We start from the raw sequence: 24,617 nt of genomic DNA, 5'->3' as shown, positions 1-24,617 counted from the left end.
TCTACATTTACCCAGGTATGTAGAGTGTAGAACCCAGGTAAATGTAGAGTGTAGAACTAGGACGCCACTAGTGACTGGCCTCCAACTGGAGGTTCTACTCTTTGTGCAATTTTCTCCATATTGCTAATCACATTATATGAGACTAACTCGAGGAATGAATTGCAAGTTTAATATTATTTTATTGCCTCTTATTTGTATATATACTCTACTGTTGCGCTAGGTTCAGTCTCCAGTCCTGAGAACAGTATTAGTCGTTAGTGTTAACAAATAAAATTAATGTTTTATTTAACATAAAAACAATTTTTTCTGTAACTATGGTGCAGATACTTGTCAGTTCACATAATAAAGGTACCTATTTGCATTCAGGGCAATTCAAAGAGGAGGAAAACAAGAAGTAAGAAGAGTAAAGCAACAAAGGCTGCAAAAATAAAAGAAGAAATAAAAAGTGACTCCTCGTCACCACCCTCAGAAAAATCTGGTGAAGATAACGAGGTAAACATCTTTCATATGGTATGGGTTATTCAGTTCTTTATTAGTAACACTTTCAATTTGATCTTCTGTTTGATTTAATAAAATTGAAACACTTGAATGGCATTCTCCTTCTGTGGCAAATAAAATTGCATCAATATAATCACATGGAAGACTGTATCTATTTTAATTTAATGATAAGTCTGTAGCTGAGGCATTTATGATTAGTTGTCCAAATTATTATGTCCTAAAAGAATGTTGTAGTCCAATTACAAGTGACATCATGCAATTTCAATGCTCTTTAAACACTTGAGCATTGTATCTGCTAGAAATGTAATTTTAATGTAACGTGAAAACTCAATCATCATAAATACTCCAATGTTTCTGACTAATCCGTTATTACTACTGATAATGATTCTTCAGGTAGCAACTTTTTCCAGGCTCAGGAAAAAAAATCAAGCTTGATTAGAAAGCACAGCATGAATAAATGATGTTTTGATACATACAAGTGAATGTTCCTGTATATGTCAAGGGTTTCATTATTCTAATAGACTACTTAACTTTCTTATATTTTTATTACTTCCAATTAATTCCTTTAGGCCTCTGCTTTTGTTGGGTCACTTATTTAAATCTATCACACAGCAGAAATCACGGGGGGGGGGGACAGGGGACAAAACAGATCACAGAATCACAGAATTGTAGGGGTTGGAAGGGACCTCAAGAGATCATCATGTCCAACCCCCCTGCCAAAGCAGGTTCCCTAGAGATGATGAAGTCTAGGGGCTGGCCATGTTGCTCACCTAATTCTGTGACTTTGAAGGTAGATAAAAGAACACCAGATTCTTCAGAACACCTCTGGAAAAGAGCAAGTTGGAACTCTGTTCCCTTTTCCTTTGACTGTGAATGTTTAATTTGTGGTCAGTAAAAAAGTTACTAGAAGAAAGCTAAACAGAACAGAGGTCTTTTATCCTCACCATCACTTGAGTGCCCTCAAAAATCAGCTGTTTTCTGATGCCTACTTCCTTATTGCTTTTAGCTCTTTAAAGCTTAACTACCTTTTACAGGGGCAGATTTCTTTGGGGATATGAAAGTTAAATGGGCTTAATCTCTCATTACTACTGCCCAATCAGTACTTTTTTTGTGTCACATCAAGGAAATTAGTAAGTAGTCCTTATTTTTCTTTGCAACTGTATCCAGATCTAGTTGATAGGTAATAAACCTAAGAAATCACACACACACACAAAAAAAAGTAAATTTTTATTTTATGGTTACAAAACTTGTATAGCTAAGAAATCAGTTTGATGTGATATATATGCTTGTGTATCACAGGATGAGATTGTTTCAGTGAAACATCCGCATAAAAAAGTAAAAGCAGAAAAAGAAAATGAAGAAAAGCATGAGCCAGATATTGGTATAAAAAAGGAAGCTGAAGAAAAAAGAGAGACAAAAGAAAAGGAAATTAAGAGGGATTTGAAAAGGGAGAAAAAAGAAAAGGAGGATAAGAAAGAATTTAAATATATTAAAGAAAAGAGAGAAAACAAAGTAAAGGAATCCACACAGAAAGAAAAAGAAGTAAAGGAAGAGAAGGTAACTAGGTTTACTTTTCTTATAGCACTAGAAAAGGCCACCAGCTTTTGTGAATGATTTTGAGTTGAAAATGTATTTTGGATCACTTCACAGTTGTCATTACATTGAAATCTTTTGCGTCATTTGAAATTTTATTTTTACCACTTGCAACTACAAAGACAGACAAATGAAATGGGAAATTGCCCCTTTAAAGATGCATAGCTTAATGACCGTGAATGCAAGTAATATAAGAAACTCATAACTTTTCCATTCTCATTCTCCATCCCTCAGAGAGAGAAAATAAAATGTACCATAATTGCATGTCAGAATATATTTTTCTTGCTATAACTGAAGAGAATGCAGTAATTATGGTGATTGCCTAATTACAGTATAATTCCAGTCGAAAAATAAGGTTTGCTGATCAGATACATTTTCATATTTATTCTTAGGTAAATGAAATCAAATCTGAAAATAAAGAAAAAAATAAAAAAGTTCCATCGTTGGATATTCCAGTTCATATTACTGCAACTAGTGAACCAGTTCCTATATCTGAAGAATCTGAAGAACTGGATCAGAAGACATTCAGTGTGGTAAGTCTCTTGTTGATAACTTAGAGTTTACACTTGATATTCTAAATGAACACAATTTTGGATGTTCTTGATTCTGCTAATTAGACATTATAACAAAGATATCTATTGTCAGTAAAATCTCAGAACAATGAAGGATTATCTATACTATACTAAAATCAGTTTTGTTTTTGGGCCAGCAGTTTTGTTTTATTCTATTTTTGCAGTATAGTGAAGAATATTTGTCCATTGGCCTGTGCACTGAATAGTTTTAAAATACAGACTATGAAGATCCATAATCAAGAATAACTCGTGTCCTTAAAGGACAGAAACAAATGAGTTTTAACACAGTTGTTGTAGCCACTGGCCTGACCTTATCAAATACCCTTTTGTTCTTTGTAAGCGAATGAGAAAAATTAAGTTTCAAAGTTGATCTTGAAGTATTACAGACTTCCTGTGTTAGACACAGGAAGTAACAAATCCAAAAGTCCTTAGAAATATCTTGTCAGAGTGATTGATCTCTCTGAAATAAAGTAAAATAAAATAAAATAAAATAAAATAAAATAAAATAAAATAAAATAAAATAAAATAAAAACAAAACTATTAAATCACTACTTTTGACTACAACAGTATCAATATTGGAAGAAAAAATGTTAGGTAAACTCAACCTATACAATTTTATAGGTTGATTAGGACCTTTGGAAAGATGTCAAGGAGTTATTCTGAGCAGCTAATTTTCTGCTGTGGAACTTCTATCATTCAGTTTTCAACAGTTGTCTGCTACTGCCAGATGGGTCTACTGGATCTACTGTAATGTTAACTGTGAGAGGCAAATTATCTTGTTTTCACATCAATATGTATGTGGGTTTGGGGGATTTATTTTTGTTTGTTTTGTTGTTGTTTTTTTAATCTAAACATTATAAGCAAATTGTCCATGACTTCCAGGATATCTTATATGTGGCTAGGTGACTGAAAATCACTTGATTCCCATGTATAGTTATGCTTCTCTGATCACCTCTACATTAACTTAAGCAATGCACTCTGTAAACTGTCTTTAAAAGGCTGCTTTAATCTGTGGTTAGTGCAATATATAATGTAACTGTTTAATAAATCAATGGCATGAACTGGCAATGGAACAGCAGCTTCACTGATTTCTGAATTATCCCTTGATGTTGATAGGGGAGCGGAGATGTTCTTCAAATGCCCTCAGTTTTGATTCGGGATCCAGGAGGTTCCTGGAATGCATTGATGATAACTTTCTTCTCCAAGGGATAGAGGAGCCAACAAGGAGAGGTGCTATGCTGGATATCATTCTCACCAACAAGGAGGGGCTGGTGGGGAATGTGAAATTCAAGGACAGCCTTGGCTGCAGTGACCATGAAATGGTGCAATTTAGGATCCTGAGGGCAGTGAGGAAGGAGTACTGTGTTCAGCTCTGGGGCCCTCAGTACAAGAAGGACAGAGAAGTATTAGAATGAGTCCAGAAGAGGGCCACGAAGATGATCAAGGGGCTGGAGCACCTCTCCTATGAAGGCAGGCTGAGAGAGCTGGGGTTGTTCAGCCTGGAGAAGAGAAGGCTCCAGGGAAACCTTATAACAACATTACAGTACCTAAAGGGGACCTACAGGAAAGCTGGGGAGGGATTCTTTATCAGGGAGTGTAGAGATAGGGCAAGGAGTAATGGATTTAAACTAAAAGAGGGTAGATTTAGATTAGATATTAGGAAGAAATTCTTTACTGTGAGCATGGTGAAGCACTGGAACGGGTTTCCCAGAGAAGTTATGGATGCCCCATCCCTGGAAGTGTTTAAGGCCAGGTTGGATGGGGCTTTGATTAAACTGGTCTAGTGGAAGGTGTCCCTGCCCATGGCAGGGGGGTTGGAACTAGATGATCTTTAAGGTTCCTTCCAACCCAAACCGTTCTTTGAATGTATGTTTCTATGATATACAGACTTGCCTCTTTTCCATAGTGGGAACAATTCTAATTTGTTTGTGTATAGAACGTTTTTGGACAGGCCCTCTCTTCTGGAATGTATAATCATCATTAAGCCATAGTCAGATGCAGTCTAATTAGTATGTTTATCTTATCAAATGGAAATATACTGATGAGGGTTGTAGAGGCCAACTCATTTGACTTCTCTGCCATGTGACAGGTAGAATATGCATTTCATCTGTCTGCCTTGCTGTTGTGATTGGATGGTATTTCCAAGCAAGCGTATTTAATTTAAAACATGTTTACTGGTTTATCTCCATCTATTATTAATACATTTGAATTAGTGTGAAAATTCAGGAACACACATATTAAATGTATATATGGGTACATCTGTATTGTACGCTGTTGCTAATTTAGGCATACCTAAAGTAGCTTTATCACAGAATCACAGAATTTCTAGGTTGGAAGAGACCTCAAGATCATCGAGTCCAACCTCTGACCTAACACTAACAAGTCCTCCAATAAACCATATCACTAAGCTCTACATCTAAACGTCTTCTAAAGACCTCCAGGGATGGTGACTCAACCACTTCCCTGGGCAGCCTGTTCCAATGCCTAACAACCCTTTCGGTAAAGAAGTTCTTCCTAATATCCAACCTAAAACAGCCCTGGCAACTTTAGCCCATTCCCCCTCATCCTGTCACCAGGCACATGGGAGAACAGACCAACCCCCACCTCGCTACAGCCTCCTTTAAGGTATCTGTAGAGAGCGATAAGGTCGCCCCTGAGCCTGCTCTTCTCCAGGCTGAACAATCTCAGCTCCCTCAGCCGCTCCTCGTAGGACTTGTTCTCCAGACTCCTCACCAGCTTCATCGCCCTTCTCTGGACCCGCTCAAGCACCTCGATGTCCTTCTTGTAGCGAGGGGCCCAAAACTGAACACAGTACTTGAGGTGCGGCCTCGCCAGAGCCGAGTACAGGGGGACAATCACTTCCCTTGCACTGCTGGCCACACTGCTTCTGATACAAGCCAGGATGCTGTTGGCCTTCTTGACCACCTGAGCACACTGCTGGCTCATATTCAACCGACTATCAACCATCACTCCCAGGTCCTTCTCTGCTAGGCAGCTTTCCAACCACACATCTCCCAGCCTGTAGCTCTGCTTGGGGTTGTTGTGCCCCAAGTGCAGGACCCGGAACTTGGCCTTGTTAAACTTCATACAGTTGACCTCAGCCCATCGGTGCAGCCTATCCAGATCCTCCTGCAGAGCCTTCCTGCCCTCGAGCAGATCGACACACGCACCTAACTTGGTGTCATCTGCGAACTTACTGAGGGTGCACTCGATGCCCTCATCCAGATCATTGATAAAGATTTTAAAGAGGACTGGCCCCAGCACCGAGCCCTGGGGGACGCCACTAGTGACTGGCCTCCAACTGGATTTGACTTCATTCACCACAACTCTTTGGGCCTGGCTATCCAGCCAGTTTCTAACCCAATGAAGCGTACACCAGTCCAAGCCACAAGCAGCCAGTTTCTTGAGGAGAATGTTGTGGGAAACAGTGTCAAAAGCCTTACTGAAGTCAAGGTAGACCACATCCACAGCCTTTCCCTCATCCACCAAGCATGTCACTTTGTCATAGAAGGAGATCAGGTTCGTTAAGCAGGACCTGCCTTTCATAAACCCATGCTGACTGGGCCTGATCGCCTGCTTGCCCTGTAAGTGCAACGTGATGACACTCAAGATAATCTGCTCCATGAGCTTCCCTGGCACTGAGGTCAAACTGACAGGCCTGTAGTTCCCCGGGTCTGCCCTCCGGACCTTCTTGTAGATGGGCGTCACGTTTGCTAGCTGCCAGTCAACTGGGACCTCCCCCGATAGCCAGGACTGTTGATAAATGATGGTAAGCGGCTTGGCCAGCTCCTCCGCCAGTTCTCTCAGTACCCTCTGGTGGATCCCATCCGGCCCCATCAACTTGTGCACATCCAAGTGCCGTAGCAGGACGCCAACCATTTCCTCATGGATAGTGAGGGCCACATTCTGCTCCCCATCCCCTTCCACCAGCTACCTACTTTCAGGGTACTGGGTATCCAGAGAGCAATCGGTATTGCCGCTAAAGACTGAGGCAAAGAAGGCATTAAGCACCTCCTTTTTTTCCTCATCTTTTGTAACTAGGTTTCCCCCCGCATCCAGTAAAGGATGGAGATTCTCCTTAGTCCTCCGTTTTGCATTGATGTATTTGTAAAAACATTTTTTGTTGTCTTTAACGGCAGTAGCCAGATTGAGCTCCAGATGAGCTTTGGCCTTTCTAATTTTGTCCCTGCACAGCCTCGCAACATCCTTATAGGCCTCCTCAGTGGCCCGCCCTTTTTTCCAAAGATTATAAACCCTCTTTTTTTTCCTAAGCGCAAGCTGCAACTCTCTGTTGACCCAGGCCGGTCTTCTTCCATGCCGGCTTGTCTTTGGGCACGTGGGGACGGACCACTCCTGTGCCATTAAGATTTCCTTCTTGAAGAGCGCCCAGCCTTCCAGGACTCCTCTGCCCTTCAGAACTGCCTCCCAAGGGACTCGGCCAACCAGTGTCCTCAGCAGCTCAAAGTCAGCCCTCCGGAAGTCCAATATAGCAGTTTTACTGGTCCCCTTCCTAGCCTCGCCAAGAATAGAGAACTCCACCATTTTGTGGTCACTCTGCCCAAGATAGCTTCCGACCACATCTCCCACCAGTCCTTCTCGGTTTGTGAAGAGAAGGTCTAGCGGGGCACCACCCCTGGAAGGTTCACTAACCAGCTGCGTCAGGAAGCTATCTTCCACGCTCTCCAGAAACCTCCTAGATTGCTTTTTCTCGGCTGTGTTGTGTTTCCAGGATATGTCAGGGAAGTTGAATTCCCCCTCGAGAACAAGCACTGATGATTTCGCAACTTCTGTCAGCTGCCTGTAGAACTCCTCATCCGTCTCCTCATCCTGGTTCGGCGGTCTATAACAGACCCCCACCAGGATGCTATCCTTGTTGGCCTTCCCGCCGATCCTAACCCACAGGTTCTCAACCTTATCATTCCCAGCCTCGAGTTCCACAACATCAAAAGATTCTCTAATATAGAGAGCCACACCACCACCCCTTCTGTTCTGCCTGTCCCTTCTGAAGAGCCTATAGCCAGTCATTGCAGCACTCCAGTCGTGAGAGTGGTCCCACCATGTCTCCGTGATGGCAACCAAGTCGTAGCCTGCCTGCTGCACGATGGCTTCCAGCTCCTCCTGTTTGTTACCCATGCTGCGTGCATTAGTGTAGATGCACTTCAGCTGGGCCATTGCCTTCTCCCCTGGCCCTGCCATCGTTCCCCCTGGCACAGCTCCAACAAGCCTTATTTCAGCCCCGTCCCCCTTCTTACCTAGTTTAAAGCCCTCTCAATGAACCCCACCAGCTCCTGGGCTAGGATCCGTTTTCCCCTTAGAGATAGGGACCCATCTGCGGCCATCAGGCCGGGTGCCGAGTAAAGCGCCCCATGGTCAAAAAAAAACAAAATTTCTGTGCTGGCACCAGCCTCTGAGCCACGTGTTTATCAGGTGGGCTTTCCGTGTCCTCTCTGTACCCCTCCCTGCTACCGTAGGGATGGACGAAAACACCACCTGTACTCCCGCTCCCTCCACTAATCGTCCCAGCCCCCTAAAGTCCCGCTTGATAGCCTTGAGGCTTCTCTCTTCAACGTCGTCACTGCCAGCCTAGACTATCAAAAGAGGATAATAGTCAGAGGGGCGAACCAGGTTGGGAAGCTTCCTGGCAACGTCCCTGACCCTGGCCCCAGGGAGGCAGCAGACTTCCCTATGGGTAGGGTCAGGCCGACAAATAGGGCCCTCTGTTCCCCTGAGAAGGGATTCAGTCGCCTACAACAATCACCCTTCTTTCTTTCCTGGTGGAGGCAGTCCTGAGGCGTGGAGTCGACTTCCTCGCCCTAGGCGTCCTCCTGGGTAGGCTTCCTACCTCATCCTCACCCACGGGTCTCTCAAGCTCCAGGGCCTCAAATCTGTTGTATAAGGGCACCTGGGAAGGCGGGGCCGGAAGGGGAGGGCATCGCCTGTGAGATCGAGCATGGACCTGTGTCCATTCCTCCTCAACTCCCAGGTCCCCTTCCTCTGCCCGACGGCGACAGGGCAGGGGGTCCACCCCCATTTGGGGTGTCTCACCCCGGTACCTCTCCTTCAGGCCCTGCAGGGAGTTGCTCCACCAGTCTATCTCCCGCTCGCACTCCCCGATAGCCCTCAACCTCTCCACCTCCTCCTTGAGTTCTGCCACCATGCGGACCAGGTCGTCCACTTGCTCGCACCTCATGCACACAGTCTCTCTGCCTCCCGCCGATGGCAGCAACAGGCTCAGACACTCCCCGCATCCAGTGACCTGAACTGCTGCATTTTTGGATGGGCAGTCGGTCTGGGTGTGTACTGACTTCCTGGAGAGAGCACCGTGCCTGGTGGAGACCACTGCAGCCTAGCTAACGGGAGACTGCCGTCAGAGGAGTTGTTCGTATGTCGTTCATATCTTTATCCTAGATATGTTAGTTTCTCTTAATATCTGCATAGAACAAGGGCTTATAAACTGCTCAGAGAAGGAATGCTTATCTTCTGCTGAATGCCAAGTTTAATTGTTTCAGAAAGTATCTACTTGAAATATACTGAATCTTGACACTGAGTTTGTATAGCTTTCAAGGTCCTAAAAAGTAATATAAGTCTTGTCTGATATACTCGTGCTGTTAAACCCATGATTTTAAAAATGCATTATAATAATTCTTTTCCCTTTTATTTTTTTATATTAAATTAGCGTTTTATTTAATATCTGTGTTGCATATAATCTAATGTATATAATCTAATATAAGAATAAATTTTCTACTTGGTTTCAAATACTTTTTTTTTCCAAATTAAACCTCTTGTAAAACTAAATGTAATGGGCTGTGAGTGAAGTCTTTTTCATTTGGCTTAGATCAGTACTGTTTTTGCCTGTATAAATAGCACAGTAAGGGTGGGTCATGTTTTAGATTTTTTTTCCCCTTTGAATTAATGTATTTCTTTTTTTCCATTTTACAGTGCAAAGAAAGAATGAGGCCTGTCAAAGCAGCATTGAAACAACTGGATCGACCAGAGAAAGGCCTTTCTGAAAGGGAACAGCTAGAACATACTAGACAGTGCCTAATCAAAATTGGGGACCATATTACTGAATGTCTAAAGGAGTACCCAAATCCTGAACAAATTAAACAATGGAGAAAGTAAGTTATTCTACAAAATTTTTATTGGAAAAAGGAAAATCCATAATATGATTTCAGTTTACTGAAGTAAAGTTGAAATAATATGTCTGCGTTCTCTTGTATTGTACATGAAAAACTAATATATGGAAGAATTATAACCTCTCTTTCTTTCTCCTCAGAAACTTGTGGATTTTTGTCTCCAAGTTTACAGAATTTGATGCCAGAAAGCTGCACAAACTGTATAAACATGCAATCAAAAAACGCCAAGAATCTCAGGTAATACTTTAAAACTCTCTCTATACAAATATGTATTCTAATTATTATAACTTTTTTTAGATTATCAATTTAATAGATAGGATAGAGTTAATTTTCATCTTAGTAGCTGGTAGGGTGCTCTGTTTGGGATTTAGGATTAGAATAATGTTGATAACACACCGATATTGTAATTGCTGCAGAGCAGTGCTTACACTAAGCCAAGGACTTTTCAGCTTCTCATGCTGTCCTGCCAGCGAGGAAGCTGGGGGTGCAGCAGGAGCTGAGAGGGGACCGACCCAGGACAGCTGACCCAAACTGGCCAAAGGGATATTCCATACCATCTGATGTCATGCTGAACAATTAATATGGGGTGGCTGACCAGGGTGGGGGGAACTGCTGCTCGGGGATAGGCTGGGCATTGGTCAGCGGGTGGTGAGCAACTGCATTGTACATCTCTTATTTTGTACACATTGGTAGTAGTAATACTATTATCATTATCATTATTATTATTATTTTCTTTTCTTTTCTGTTCTAATAAACTGTCTTTATTTCAACCCACAAGCTTTTACTTTTCTCCAATTCTCTCCCCCATCCCACTGCGGGGGGAGGCTGTGTGGTGATTAACTGCTGGCTGGGTTAAACCACAACAAAGGAACAATAACAAAATGATTACTTGAAGTGTATTTTTCTGTTCATTGTAAACTAGTCTATTTTGTTAGGATATTTTCTGAAGAATTCAGATGCAACTTTGGGATTTATCAATTACAGTTTCTGTACTTGTCTCTTTCAGCAACATAATGATCAGAACATTAGCAGCAATGTGAATACACAAGTAATTAGAAATCCAGGTAAGAAATCTTAAGTGTATTCTTGTGCTATGTACCTTAAATGTGGGATGTAAAATGAAATAAGTTTTAAAAATGTTTCCTAGAACTCCCATATTCCTCGATATAATAGGGATAGACAGTCTTGGCATAACTTCACTAATTTGCTGATGAAATTCAACTGAGCAGAGACTGAACCTGGTACTTACTGATTTTAGTAGCAAGTTATTTGGCCGTTCTTTTAAAATAAATAAAAATTTAAAAAAAAAAATTTAATTTTGGCAAGGGAGAGAGGCCTACTCAAAACTTGTAAACTTCTTGGAGGCTCTGTGCATATTTGTAGCAGTTGTAATGTCACCATGGCTTCAGGAAATATGGGATGTCTTTTATTGTTGACAAAATCAGTTTTTCTATGCTCCCACACTTACCTTCTTTTAATACTTATTTTTATATCATGTCATGTAAAACTTGAGTATGTTATCATTGGTTTAAAATGAACATAATATGTTTCATTAATAAGTTGTACCTTTAGAACTGACGTTCATGCTACGGCTCTCTCTCCTTAGAGAGGAACTTCCAACCATTCTGTCTAAAAGTGCACTGTTGAAGGCCTCTACTCACCTCTCATTTGGACCACACTCATACTCTCCATTCAGTTTATAAGGCTGAAAAGCTTAGCTTCTCAGCCCTACATATTCCTAGCTTGCATGCCTTCTATTTACTTCTGAGGTCTCTCTGAGTTCACTCACATTAGTGCATTTGTCTTTAAACTGTTTAGATCTTGTTTCTGTCAAATGATACTGTCATTTTCATATTGCTTTAAATCTGACAGGTAGAAATGCTGTTTGAATTAGGTGAAGAAAAATGTATAGTGTATAAGACTTCCTTATAGAATCATAGAATCATTAAGGTTGGAAAAGACCTCCAAGATCATCTGGTCCAACCATCACCCTACCACCAATATCACCCACTAGACCATGTCCCTAAGCACCACGTCCAACCTTTCCTTAAACACCTCCAGGGATGGTGACTCCACCACCTCCCTGGGCAACCTGTTCCTAAGTCTGACTACTCTTTCTGAGAAGAAATGTCTCCTAATTTCCAACCTGAAACTTCCCTGGTGCAACTTGAGGCCATTCCCTCTAATCCTATTGCTAGTTATCTGGGAGAAGAGGCTTACCCCCAGCTCCCCACAACTGCCTTTCAGGTAGTTGTAGAGAGCAATAACGTCTCCCCTGAGCCTCCCTCTTCTCCAGACCAAACAACCCCAGTTCCCTCAGCCGCTCCTCAGAAGACTTGTGTTCCAGACCCTTCACCAGCTTTGTAGACCTTCTCTGGACATGCTCCAGGGCCTCGATGTCTTTCTTGAAGTGAGGGGCCCAAAAGTGAACACAGTACTCGAGGTGCGGACTCACCAGAGCTGAGTCCAGAGAGATGAACACCTCCCTGGTCCTGCTGGCTACACTATTCCTGATAGTAGCCAGGATGCCATTGGCCTTCTTGGCCACCTGGGCACACTGCTGGCTCATGTTCAGGCGAGCATCTACCAACACCCCTAGATCCTTTTCCTCTGCACAGCTTTCCAGCCACTCTGTCCCAAGCCCATAGCATTGCATGGGGTTGAGGTGGCCAAAGTGCAGGACCTGGCACTTAGCCATGTTGAACCTCATCCCACTGGCCTCTGCCCTTCGATCCAACCTGTCCAGGTCCCTCTGCAGGCCCTTCCTACCCTCTGGCAGATTGACACTCCCCCCCAAATTGGTGTCATCTGCAAACTTCCTGAGGGTTCCTTTAAGGCTTATAACCTTTGTCTACTTTATTAAACAGATGTTGAAAGAATTAAAGAGAATACAAACCATGATGACAGTAGCAGGGACAGTTATTCTTCTGATAGACATTTGTCACAATACCGTGATCATCATAAGGACAGGCATCAGGGAGCTGCTTATAAGAAAACTGACTCTAGGAAAAGGCCGTATTCAGCCTTCAGCAATGGAAAAGATCATAGAGAGTGGGATCACTACAAACAAGACAGCAGGTAAGTTGCTTCAGCTATTGTAAAGTCTCTTAAGAATTCCCTTCCTGTAGCCTGCTTGTAGTAAGCAACAAAGTGTTTTGTTTTGTTTTGTTTTGATTAATACAGAACTGCAAAGAAAGCTCTCTAATGCAGTTCTGTTGAATTGACATAATTGTAGTTCTTACCGTGTATTCAGTAATACTAATATACTGGTGTTTTGTTTGTTTGTTTCAGATACTATAGTGATAGTAAACATAGGAAGTTGGATGACCACATGAGCAGAGATCACAGGTCAAACCTAGAAGGAAGTTTAAAAGATAGTAGGCCTTATTCAGATCACCATTCCCATTCAGACCACAGGATGCATTCAGATCCCTGTTCAATTTCAGAGTACAGCCATCATAAATCTTCCAGAGATTATAGGTACCACTCAGACTGGCAAATGGACCACAGAGCTTCTGGTAGTGGCTCAAGGTCACCATTAGATCAGAAGTCTCCTTATGGTTCAAGATCTCCATTTGAACACTCATCAGATCACAAAAATACACCTGAACATACATGGAGTAGCCGAAAAACATAACAAAGACTGACATTTTCTGGACCTTCTTTTAGCCATATACAGTAAGCTAACACAGTAATTGCCTTATGTGACTTGAAAGACTGGATATTCTATCAGTAACAGTATTGTTACTTCTTCCCAGGATGCAAGGTCTGTTATCCCAACAAAAGAAAAATATTTTTGTATTTAAAGTTTATGCTGCACAGTGCTGCAAATGTTGTGGCACTTTTTCTCTTTTTTTATTTTTTATTTTTTTTATTTTTTTTACAGGGACCTCAACACTATCCCATCAAGACTGGATCTTATAAAACTGTTTTTAGGCTGAACACAGTTTAAATTGTTTATAAATGAATTTTTAAACACTGACATATGGTCATGTTTCAAGAAGGAATGAGGAGTTTGCTTTGTTTTCTTAGTAAAGAATTCTCACTTTCCAAAACTGTATGTTTACATTTTACACTGCAACCACCTTGCCACTTTTCATAACAAGCTCGAATATTTAAATTCTTTATCTATAACTGTAACATAGCCAGGATTTCTTCTGTGATCAGTTGTAATAATGCCTTTTTACAATAAATAAATGAAAATAAATCACTGCAAATTAATTAAATTAACTTTTTTTTTCTCTTGTTCCTTTCCCCACCAGCTCAGGCCTTCTTGTCACAAGTATGAAAAAAAAAGTCAGTGTGCTAATTCTTTTTAATAAAATATCTTGATGAAACCACTGCTCAGAATGTAGAAATGGGGAAAGGGAACATTTTTATTCCTTTTGTGCCCCTTTTTTATTTGATAATTCAGATACATTTTTGTTTGTTTGTTTGTTTCTATTAAACTGTCAATATCGTGATTTGTTGTAATGAAATGATGAGAAATATTGAATTAAATTGTGTTCTGGAAAGTTTTTTTCCGGTCCATTAGTTTTAAAGGAGGAGTGTTCAATATCTGAACACTTAAGAATCAAATTAGCCAAAATTTATTGTACATCCATTTGTTTTCCCTCTTAAAATGGGCAATAACATCAAATGTGCTATGCAGCCAGATAATATTTTAGAAGATTTGAATTACTTTATTAATAGAATTGTTACAATGCACACTGATTGTACATAGATAACATCTATCTGACAAATTAAATTTAAACTAAAAGTGTGTGTGGGCTCTTGTTTTTAGCTGGTATTTTTCTACAGTGTACGTTTCTCATATTTAACCATAAAAATATTAAACTCTATGTACTAAATTTTAATACACAACATAATTAGGGAAGATAAATGTCTACACTGGCATGTGGTTGGAGCTACTCTGTTGCTTCAGTTTTTCTTGTTTTACAACTTGTTGAGCATTTTTTCTGATTAACTGTGTTTACAGGAACAAATTGACAAATCTGGTGGCCTTCTACGATGGGATTACAGAATTGGTAGATAAGGGAAAAGCAACTGCTGTCATCTACCTGGACTTGTGTAAAGCATGCAGTGCTTTCTCACACAATATCCTTGTCTCTAAATTGATGGACGCATCACTCAGTGGCTAAGGAATTGGCTGGATGGTCGCACTCAAAGTTGCAGTCAGTGGCTCAATGTCCAGGTAGAGAACAGTGATGAGTGGTGTCCCTCAGGGGTGAGTATTGGGACCAGTGCTGTTTAACGTATTTGTCAGTGACATGGATGGTGGGATTGAGTGCAACCTCAGCAAGTTTGCCGATGACATCAAGCTGTGTGGTGCAGTCGATGCGCTGGAGGGAAGGGATGCCATCCAGAGGGACCTCGACAGGCTTGACAAGTGGGCCTGTGCAAACCTCATGAAGGTCATGTGTAAGGTCCTGCACCTGGCTCAGGGCAATCCAAGTACAAATACAGACTAGGTGGAGAATGGATTGAGAGCAGCTCTGAGGAGAAGGATTTGGGAGTGCTGGTTGATGAGAAGCTCGACAAGAGCAGGCAATGGGCACTCGCAGCCAAGAAAGCCAGCTGTATCCTCAGTTGCATCAAAAGAAGCATGACCAGCTGGTCAAGGGAGGAGATTCTCCCTCTCTACTCTGCTCTCGTGAGTACTGTGTTCAGCTTTGGGGCCCCCAATATAAGAAGGATATGTACCTATTAGAATGAGTCCAGAGGAGGGCCACGAGGATGATCAAAGGGCTGGAACACCTCTCCTATGAAGACAGGCTGAGGGAGCTGGAGCTGTTCAGCCTGCAGAAGAAAAGGCTCTTGGGAGACGTTATAGTGTCCTTCCAGTACTTTCAGGGGGCTTACAGGAAAGAGGGGGATGGCCTCTTTGTCAGGGCATGTAGTGATAGTGTGAGAAACAAAGTTGTATTTTTGCAATAGCAGGTGTTTTTGCAGTGTAAAATTCCACTAACCTTGCGTATTCAAAAGTGATTCTGCAGGCATAACAGAGGCATAGCAGTGGGGAGTATGTAAAGCAGGTAAGGGGAAGGTCCCACTATCCCACGATAAGGAGGATAGCTAAGAAAAACAAGATGAGCAGTGCCAAATCAGTTAAAAAAAAAAACACAGGCCTTCTAACCATGAGATAAGAAGGAAAAAAAAAAAAGGAAAAGGAGAAATTAACGGCTGGTCAAATAAAATTGTACATATATGGTATAATAATAAAGGTCAAGTAGTTTGTGAACCTGTAGTACTCAGCTTATGAGGAAACAGGGGAGGAATCAAGCATCAGGTAATAGGGAATATAAGGTTATGATATACTTTTGCTGTGCACTCCTGCTTGCAGAACATCCACCATTGCAATTGCGAATAAAAATGCTACTTCACTGAGATCCTTGCCTGAACCTGTGTTATTGGCTACAGATTGTTTCTCACAAATTGGGGGCTCATCTGGGATCCAGTAACCTTCTGGGGAGCCCCATTACCACCGCAGCAGGATGGCACGCCCCACTGATTTCAGCGGTCCTGTGCCTTGGTGATGGTGGTACTGCAGAGAACTGACAAAGGAACCGAGACTGGTTAAGAAGGCAGGATCGGTGAAGAATTAGGGAAGAAAGGAAGGTAGGCACTCCGGTTTTGAGAACTGACCCGGTAACTCTGTGCACAGACTGAGGTAAGAAATATTAAATATTGCCTTGGTGGTCAGGTAAGACTCTTGTGTGAAGTGTGATGGGGATGTACTTTTGTATGAAGTGAGTGTGGAGTCCCAGTCCCTGATTCTGTAGCTCTGTGATGGGTGTGGCCGGAGACGTACAAAGCGAAAGTTAAAAGTGAGAAAGGAAGAGTCTTGGGGAAGTCTGGAGTACGGTACCCCCTTGCACAGTAAAGTGCTTGGCAGTACACCCCCATTTTCTAGAACTGGAATGTTAAATCTGACAGGTAGAAATGCTGTTTGAATTAGGTGAAGAAAAATGTATAGTGTATAAGACTTCCTTATAGAATCATAGAATCATTAAGGTTGGAAAAGACCTTCAAGATCATCTGGTCCAACCATCACCCTACCACCAATATCACCCACTAGACCATGTCCCTAAGCACCACGTCCAACCTTTCCTTAAACACCCCCAGGGATGGTGACTCCACCACCTCCCTGGGCAACCTGTTCCAAAGTCTGACTACTCTTTCTGAGAAGAAATGTCTCCTAATTTCCAACCTGAAACTTCCCTGGTGCAACTTGAGGCCATTCCCTCTAATCCTATTGCTAGTTATCTGGGAGAAGAGGCTTACCCCCAGCTCCCCACAACTGCCTTTCAGGTAGTTGTAGAGAGCAATAACGTCTCCCCTGAGCCTCCCTCTTCTCCAGACCAAACAACCCCAGTTCCCTCAGCCGCTCCTCAGAAGACTTGTGTTCCAGACCCTTCACCAGCTTTGTAGACCTTCTCTGGACATGCTCCAGGGCCTCGATGTCTTTCTTGAAGTGAGGGGCCCAAAAGTGAACACAGTACTCGAGGTGCGGACTCACCAGAGCTGAGTCCAGAGAGATGAACACCTCCCTGGTCCTGCTGGCTACACTATTCCTGATAGTAGCCAGGATGCCATTGGCCTTCTTGGCCACCTGGGCACACTGCTGGCTCATGTTCAGGCGAGCATCTACCAACACCCCTAGATCCTTTTCCTCTGCACAGCTTTCCAGCCACTCTGTCCCAAGCCCATAGCATTGCATGGGGTTGAGGTGGCCAAAGTGCAGGACCTGGCACTTAGCCATGTTGAACCTCATCCCACTGGCCTCTGCCCTTCATTTTTGGATGGGCAGTCGGTCTGGGTGTGTACTGACTTCCTGGAGAGAGCACCGTGCCTGGTGGAGACCATTGCAGCCTAGCTAACAGGAGGCTGTCATTACAAGAGGTGTTTTTATGGGCGGTGGGGAAAGCTCTGCCCTTCCTGCTCGCCCTGCCTGCGTGAACTGCCACGCCACTCCCTTCTGACGTGCCACGCCCTTTTTGCCCACCTTGGTGATGTCATCTTGTTGGATGTGCACCCATGTAACTGTCTTGGTAAATGAGGGCACTCCCATCTATGCTATACCACTCACTGTGAATAAGACAAATGTGTGGCAATTAGCAAACTCAAGCAATGCTAGTATCTCTTATCCATCAGATTCCCTCCATCCCTGCATATCCTACTGAAAAGGAAAATCTGTCATGTATATACTCAGTTAATAGGAACAATAAGGAGAATGCCACCCAGGGATTAGATGTACCCCAGCTCAAGAAGTATATAGACGTATTAGAACAAGTCCAGAGAAGAGCCACGAAGATGATCAAAGGGCTGGAACACCTCTCCCTCCAAGGCAGGCTGAGGGAGTTGGGGTTGTTCAGCCTGGAGAAGAGAAGGCTCCAGGGAGACCTTAGAGAGGCCTTCCAATATCTAAAGGGGGCCTACAGGAAAGCTGGGGAGGACGTCTTTGTCAGGGCGTGGAGTGATAGGACAAGGAGTAATGGCTTTAAACCAAAAAATGGTCGATTTAGATTAGATGTTAGGAATAAATTCTTTACTATGATGGTGGTGAGGCACTGGAACAGCTTGCCCGGAGAAGCTGTGGATGCCCTATCCCTGGAGGTGTTTAAGGCCAGGTTGGATGGACCTTTGAGCAACCTGGTCTAGTGGGAAGTGTCCCTGCCCATGGCAGGGGAGATGGAATTAGAAGATCTTTAAGGTCCCTTCCAAATCAAACCATTCTATGATTCTATGTACATTCCTGGAATCTGACCAGGCAATGTAGAACTGTTAATGCATTTGAAACTACCAATTATGCTGTCTTTAAAGATTATGGAAATAGCAGTGGGCCCCCATTGGTGAATAGCTCCAGAAGGAGTATATCAGCTATGTGGTCCACAAGCACGTAAAGCATTTCCTCCTGGATAGTATGAGACCTCTGCCCTGGGAGCCTTAGTTTCAGATGTTAATCTTAGTTTCAAACACCAGCCTCCAGGAAAATCAAGCAATATAATGGATTGTTAAAGACTACAATTGAAGGCAGTGGGCACTGGGACATTCAAACATTGGGACACACATTTAGCAAAAGCCACCTGATTAGTCAACACTAGGGGATCTGCCAACCAAGCTGGACCTGCCTGTTATAAATGGCTAATTCCCAAAATAGGATTATAATCAAAGTTTACAATTTATTATAAGAATAGAGGTAAGCAAACAGCGCTGGGTGCGCCGGGAGTCTTCGCTCCACCTAGTCGCACACCTGTTACATCAAGATGCTGATTTTTATGCTCCTAGACTAATATATATTCATTACTACTTCTAAAAAAACCCAGGGTTATTATAATTAGTTTCCGGAATCTAAACCCTCCTACTGGAGCATGCGTATCAGTCTCTGGTGGTGTCTCTGGGGGTCTCTGGGGGTCTCTCATGCTGAAGGCTCATAGTCTTCCTCTCAGGCTTTTTTTCTTGTCCTTCTCCTTTGTCCTTTTTGGCTGCATGTTAAAAGCTTGCACAGCGTTCCCTGCAAGCTTTGCCTTTTAGCCGTCCTTCAGCTTTCCCCTTCTCCTTAATCTCCTGGCCAGATATCAGGGGCTTGCATAGTGTCCCATGCAATAGTCATAATAGTTAGCAGTTGTTCTGAAACCCCCAGATATCAGAGACTTCAAGGAAAAAAACTACGAATACATTTCCCTTCAAGCTCTCTATTGACACAAACTGTTAAAACATTCCTCACAATCCCTTATCTTCTTTTTAATATCCTCAATTTGTGTCTCTTTTTCAACTTTTGTCAGTAATAACTGGATTTCATCAGTCCGTTCTTGGAGGGTCCAATTCTTAAGCATCATAATTGACATATCCCCTTCCTTTTTGAATGAAGTCATTACAAATGTACTATTTATTATCCGGCATATCAATAATGCAAAGCAAAGTATCATACAAGGTATGAAGGTATGAATAATAACATCATTACACCACATAAAAATAAAAATAACATCCTTTTAACCCATGGTCCACCAGGCAGTCATGAAAACAAATCCCAATCCATACCCTTCTGAGTTTCTGCTGGGACGTGGGCTAATTTTCTAATTTATTTTGTTATCTGTTTAACCACTTTCCCGTTATCATCAATTTGTAAGCAACAATTAGAATCATTTAGTTTCCCCCACACACACCCCTCTTCTGCTAGTAAATAGTCTAAAACCATTCTATGTTGAAAGATAGCATTCCTCATCTGGGTGGACTGATCAGCTAAAAGATCCAAAGCTGTTGCTGTTTGATTGGTTATTATTTCGAGGACAGCTTGCAACCTAATTATTCGATTCAAATTATAAATAGGTTCTTGAGCTCCAGATATTACCTCATTCGGGTTCCAGGTAGCTGGTCCATAATACTGTATGATTCTTTCAGGGGGCCATTCATTTTCTCTCCATTTTTGAGCACTACCCCTGGCTAAGGAAGCATCAATAGATCATTTTTCTCTATTCAGATCATCATATAATTTTATTCCTAAATGATTTCCTTGTATTTGTGACAATAAAAAGAACAAGGGTCTTATGTACCCCACATAGCATATTCCTGACCAGTCCTTTGGTAGCCTTTTGTAGGCCTGTTTGCCACACACCCAATAATGTCCCTTTAGAGCCCACATCCCATTTGGAAAAGGACCGTCCCATTCCCTTTTATTCCTTGGGGCGTGAAAATACAAAGTGTTTTCATTACCAAGTGGTCCTGTTACAATGTTTGCCCCATTAGTACTCGTATATATACACCTCCAAGCTCCCGCACTAGATTCCAACTCACAATTACAACCAAGTTCTCCTTGGCGGCTTGTCATATTACGAGCTGACCAGAAATGTTTAAAGAACACTTGTGTCCCATTCTCATCTTGCCACCTCCAGCGGTAGACCCTTACCACATGCTGCTCCCTAGTGGTGTTATCACGCTGACAACTCAGGATTTGAACGTCGAATTGTCCCTTTGATTGTGCTCTTGCCATGGCTTTACATCCAGGTCCAAAAAATTCTTTATATGAGCATTTCAGCCAAGTCCCATTTTTCAGCTGGACGTGTGTAGCGTTCTATTTTCCTTTACTTGCTGTACAGTTTATAGGTCCACATTCAGGATCAGTACAATCATATCCGGGAGATAGAGTCCAATTACAAATACTTTTTCCCACCTCTACTGTTCCTGTTCTGTTTAAACAGTATATACCCTGCTCTGATGAGTGCAATTGTGACGGGCTTTCTTCCTCTTTCCAAAATTGTGTTCCATTATGAACTTCACTCAAATTACTAACCCACCACTTAGGTTCAACCGGGCTAGCTACCCAGGGCCAACTTTCAGTTCCCCTTGGTCCCTCACAAACCCAGCAATTGCTAAGGTTAAAAGCCTTGGCCACTTCCTCCCCCAGAATGAAAAAGTTATTCCTCCATTCTTGCCCATGGCTTAATTGCCCCTGTAAAAATAATACCAGGAAGTATAACATCCTTCTGTGTCGTCCAGGGGGTAGTGTGGGGGCATGAGAAATGCCTTCAATCAAGGGGTTGGGTCCACTTCCAGGATCGATTTGAGCTTGTGTTACTGTTCAGCCTTTGAGGGTGATCCAGCTCCTGGAAAACTAATTACAACAGGGTTTTTTTTTTGTTTGTTTGTTTGTTTTTTAAAAAAAACAATCTTATTTATTATATACATATATTTTTGTTTGTTTGTTTGTTTCTTTTCCCTGGGACAACCTGGCTTTAGTACGGGAGAAGTCCGGTCGAGGCCCTCTCACTCGGCAGTCAGTACCCATAGGGGTTGCCTCCCTCGGTAGACTATACACACCGCAGTGGAGGGTCCTGCCCTGGTCTTGCCATCTCCCTTTCCTCCCTTCAGGCTTGTCCCCTTTATTTGGCATCTTTAATTCATGCAGAGCCTTGTTGCCAGAATATTAGTTCTTCCTTAGCTTGAGTTTCAGTTTCCCAGGAGCGGACTCAACCCTCCAAGTTTCAGTAGTTACTGGTCCTTTTACTCTGGATGTGTGGGTCCAACCCCTTTCTGCTGTTCTCACAGCTGTTTCAGTGGTAAGTAAAACAAGGTACATTCCCGGGGGTGTAATGATTCTTCCCTCGAGCTTTTTATTAAGACCTTGTCTCCTGGTTGTATTCGATGAATAGCAAATCCTAAAGGAGGTGTTTGAGCCATCATTCCAATTTCTCTTAGCTCTTGCAATCTTCTTCCAATAGTAATTATATATTTCTGGATGCTATGATCCTCAACTACATTGTTTCCCAGAGGCATCCCCTGTGAATAAGGCATACCATATAACATTTCATATGGTGATAATCCAGTCTCACTGTGTGGTTTAGTTCTTATGTTTAGAAGTGCCAATGGTAAGCATTTTGTCCAGGGCGTTTGTGTCTCGATCATTAATTTAGTCAATTGTTGCTTTATTGTTTGATTCATTCTCTCTACTTTCCCTGAGCTTTGTGGGTGCCACGGAGTATGATAGTCCCACTGAATACCTAATGACTGACATAATAATCTTATTATTTTAGAAGTAAAGTGTGTGCCCTGATCAGAATCAGTGTACTGGATTATCCCATATCTAGGTATCAGGTGTTCTGATAAAATTTTTGCCACCATTTGTGCCATAGCTCATGCTACAGGATAAGCTTCTACCCATTGTGTTAAATGATCTATTATTACCAATAAATACTTTATCCTCCCTACCTTGGGCAATTCAGTGAAATCAACTTGTACTTTCTCAAAAGGCCTATAAGCTGTTTTCCTTCCTCCCGTGGCTGCTTGTCAAAACACTTTCTTATTTATCTTCTGACAAGTTAAACAACCTTGTGTAATTTGCTTTGCTATTTCAAAAACCCCTATGCAACCAAATTGTTTAAGTAAATGATTACTTAATGCTTTTGTACCCCAATGTGTTTGTGTATGCAAACGTTCCAATATTTGCCTTGCATAAGCTTTTGGTAATATCTCTCGCCCGTCTGGCAATGTCCATTTTCCTTGTTCTAATTTAGCACCTATTTTCTCCAGTTTTGTCTGTTCTTCAGGAGTAAACTTTTTTTCTTCTCCCTCTTGCCTTTCTTCCTCCTGTACTATAATAATTTTAGCAGCCTGAGTTCTCAAGGCTGCTTCTTGAGCTTCTTTATCTGCTAGATTATTCCCTCTGGTGTGGTAATCTAATCCCTTTTGGTGTCCTTTTACATGTACCACTGCTATTTCTTTTGGTTCTCTTAATGCCCTTAAAATTTTTATTATTAATTCTTGATGTATAAGATTCCTCCCTTGAGTATTAATTAAACCTCTTTCTTCCCAAATTTTCCCAAAGGTATGAACCACCCCATATGCATATTTAGAATCTGTATATATAGTTCCACTTTTCCCCTTTAATAGTTCCAGGGCCCTATATAGGGCATACAGCTTACAAGCCTGAGCTGACCATGATGGACTCAAGGGTCCTGATTCCACAGGTTCTAGGTGTTTATTAATTATTGCATATCCTGATTTTCTTTTTCCCTCCACTACTCAGGAGGAGCCATCTATGAATAGTGCTTCTCCTTTCTTTAATTCAGTATCCCTTAAATCGAGTCTTACTTTAGTCTGGGTCTCAATTACCTCTAAACAGTTATGTTGTAATTCCTCTGATGGTTTTCCAAATAAAAATTGTGCTGGACTCTGAGCAGAAGTTACCCTTAGTTCTAAATCAAGGGAGTCAATTAGTATTGCTTCATACTTTAGGATCCGGCTGTCTGTTAACCATTTCTCCGCTTTCTGTTGTAAGACACTTCTGATATTGTGTGGAGTATACACTTTTAAGGGAGCATTAAAGGTGATCTTTCTAACTTCCTCTATTAATAATGCTGTAGCGACCAAAGCTTGGAGACAAGCAGGCCACCCTCTACTTACTGGATCAAGTAATTTAGAACAATACTCCACGGGTTTCTTAATTCCTGCCCAGTCTTGAGTAAGAACTCCATATGCCGTCTGGTTTGATGTGTTCACAAAGAGATAAAAAGTTTTTTCCAGATCTGGGAGGCTCAATACAGGTGCTTGTATTAATGCCCTTTTTATTTCCTCAAATTTTTGATCATCTTCTGCAGACCACTTAAGTTGGTTATTAATTAATTTCTCATATAAGAATTTAACTTTTTCACTGTAGCTTTCAAGCCATGGTCTACAATATCCTAATAATCCCAATATTTTCCGGATTTCCTTTTTAGTTTGTGGGGTTCTTAAGGATAGGATTCCAGATACCCTGTCAGGATCTAACTTCTTTTTTCCCTTACTTAACCAATGTCCTAAGTATTTTACTTCCTGTTCCACAAATTGTAATTTTGATCGAGACACCTTTAATCCCTTTTCTCCCAGGAAATTTAACAATTTAATAGTAGCTTCTCGGGTTCCCTCTTCAGTTTCTTCTGCTACTAATAGATCATCCACATATTGCAATAATTTTACTTCCTTGGGTAATGTAAAATCTTGTAAAACTTTTTTCTAAAGTTTGTCCAAATAGATTTGGCGACTCTGTAAACCCCTGTGGTAGCACGGTACACCTTAATTGTTGTTTCTGTCCCGTTTCAGGGTCCTCCCACTCAAAAGCAAAATAATCTCTGGGTTTTTCATCCAGAGAGCAGGCCCAAAAAGCATCTTTCAGATCTATTACGCTATACCAAGTATGTTTGGGAGAGATATGACTTAGTAAAGTATAGGGATTTGCCACCACAGGAAATTTAGTGATTGTTCACTGATTTACAGCTCTCAGATCCTGTACCATTCTGTATGACCCATCTGATTTCTTTACAGGGAGGATGGGTGTATTATGAGG

At 42.0% G+C, this 24,617-nt stretch overlaps 1 protein-coding gene across 1 annotated transcript; it reads left to right on the top strand.

Annotated features, from left to right (window-relative positions):
* The first annotated feature begins 432 nt into the window (after positions 1-432).
* LOC311220785 (chromodomain-helicase-DNA-binding protein 1-like) lies at positions 433-13,847 on the top strand. The gene is made up of 8 exons (XM_084304366.1): positions 433-492; positions 1,798-2,055; positions 2,484-2,624; positions 9,603-9,781; positions 9,940-10,036; positions 10,806-10,863; positions 12,667-12,877; positions 13,091-13,847. The coding sequence occupies exons 4-8, from the start codon at positions 9,615-9,617 to the stop codon at positions 13,434-13,436; spliced, it is 879 nt and encodes a 292-aa protein (XP_084160492.1). The 5' UTR covers positions 433-492; positions 1,798-2,055; positions 2,484-2,624; positions 9,603-9,614; the 3' UTR covers positions 13,437-13,847.
* Positions 13,848-24,617: the final 10,770 nt, after the last annotated feature.

This window comes from Netta rufina, assembly GCF_964035555.1.
Source record: "Netta rufina genome assembly, chromosome: W".
In the NCBI taxonomy this organism is placed as follows: Eukaryota; Metazoa; Chordata; class Aves; order Anseriformes; family Anatidae; genus Netta; species Netta rufina.
This window is presented reverse-complemented; position numbering and strand designations above follow the sequence as displayed.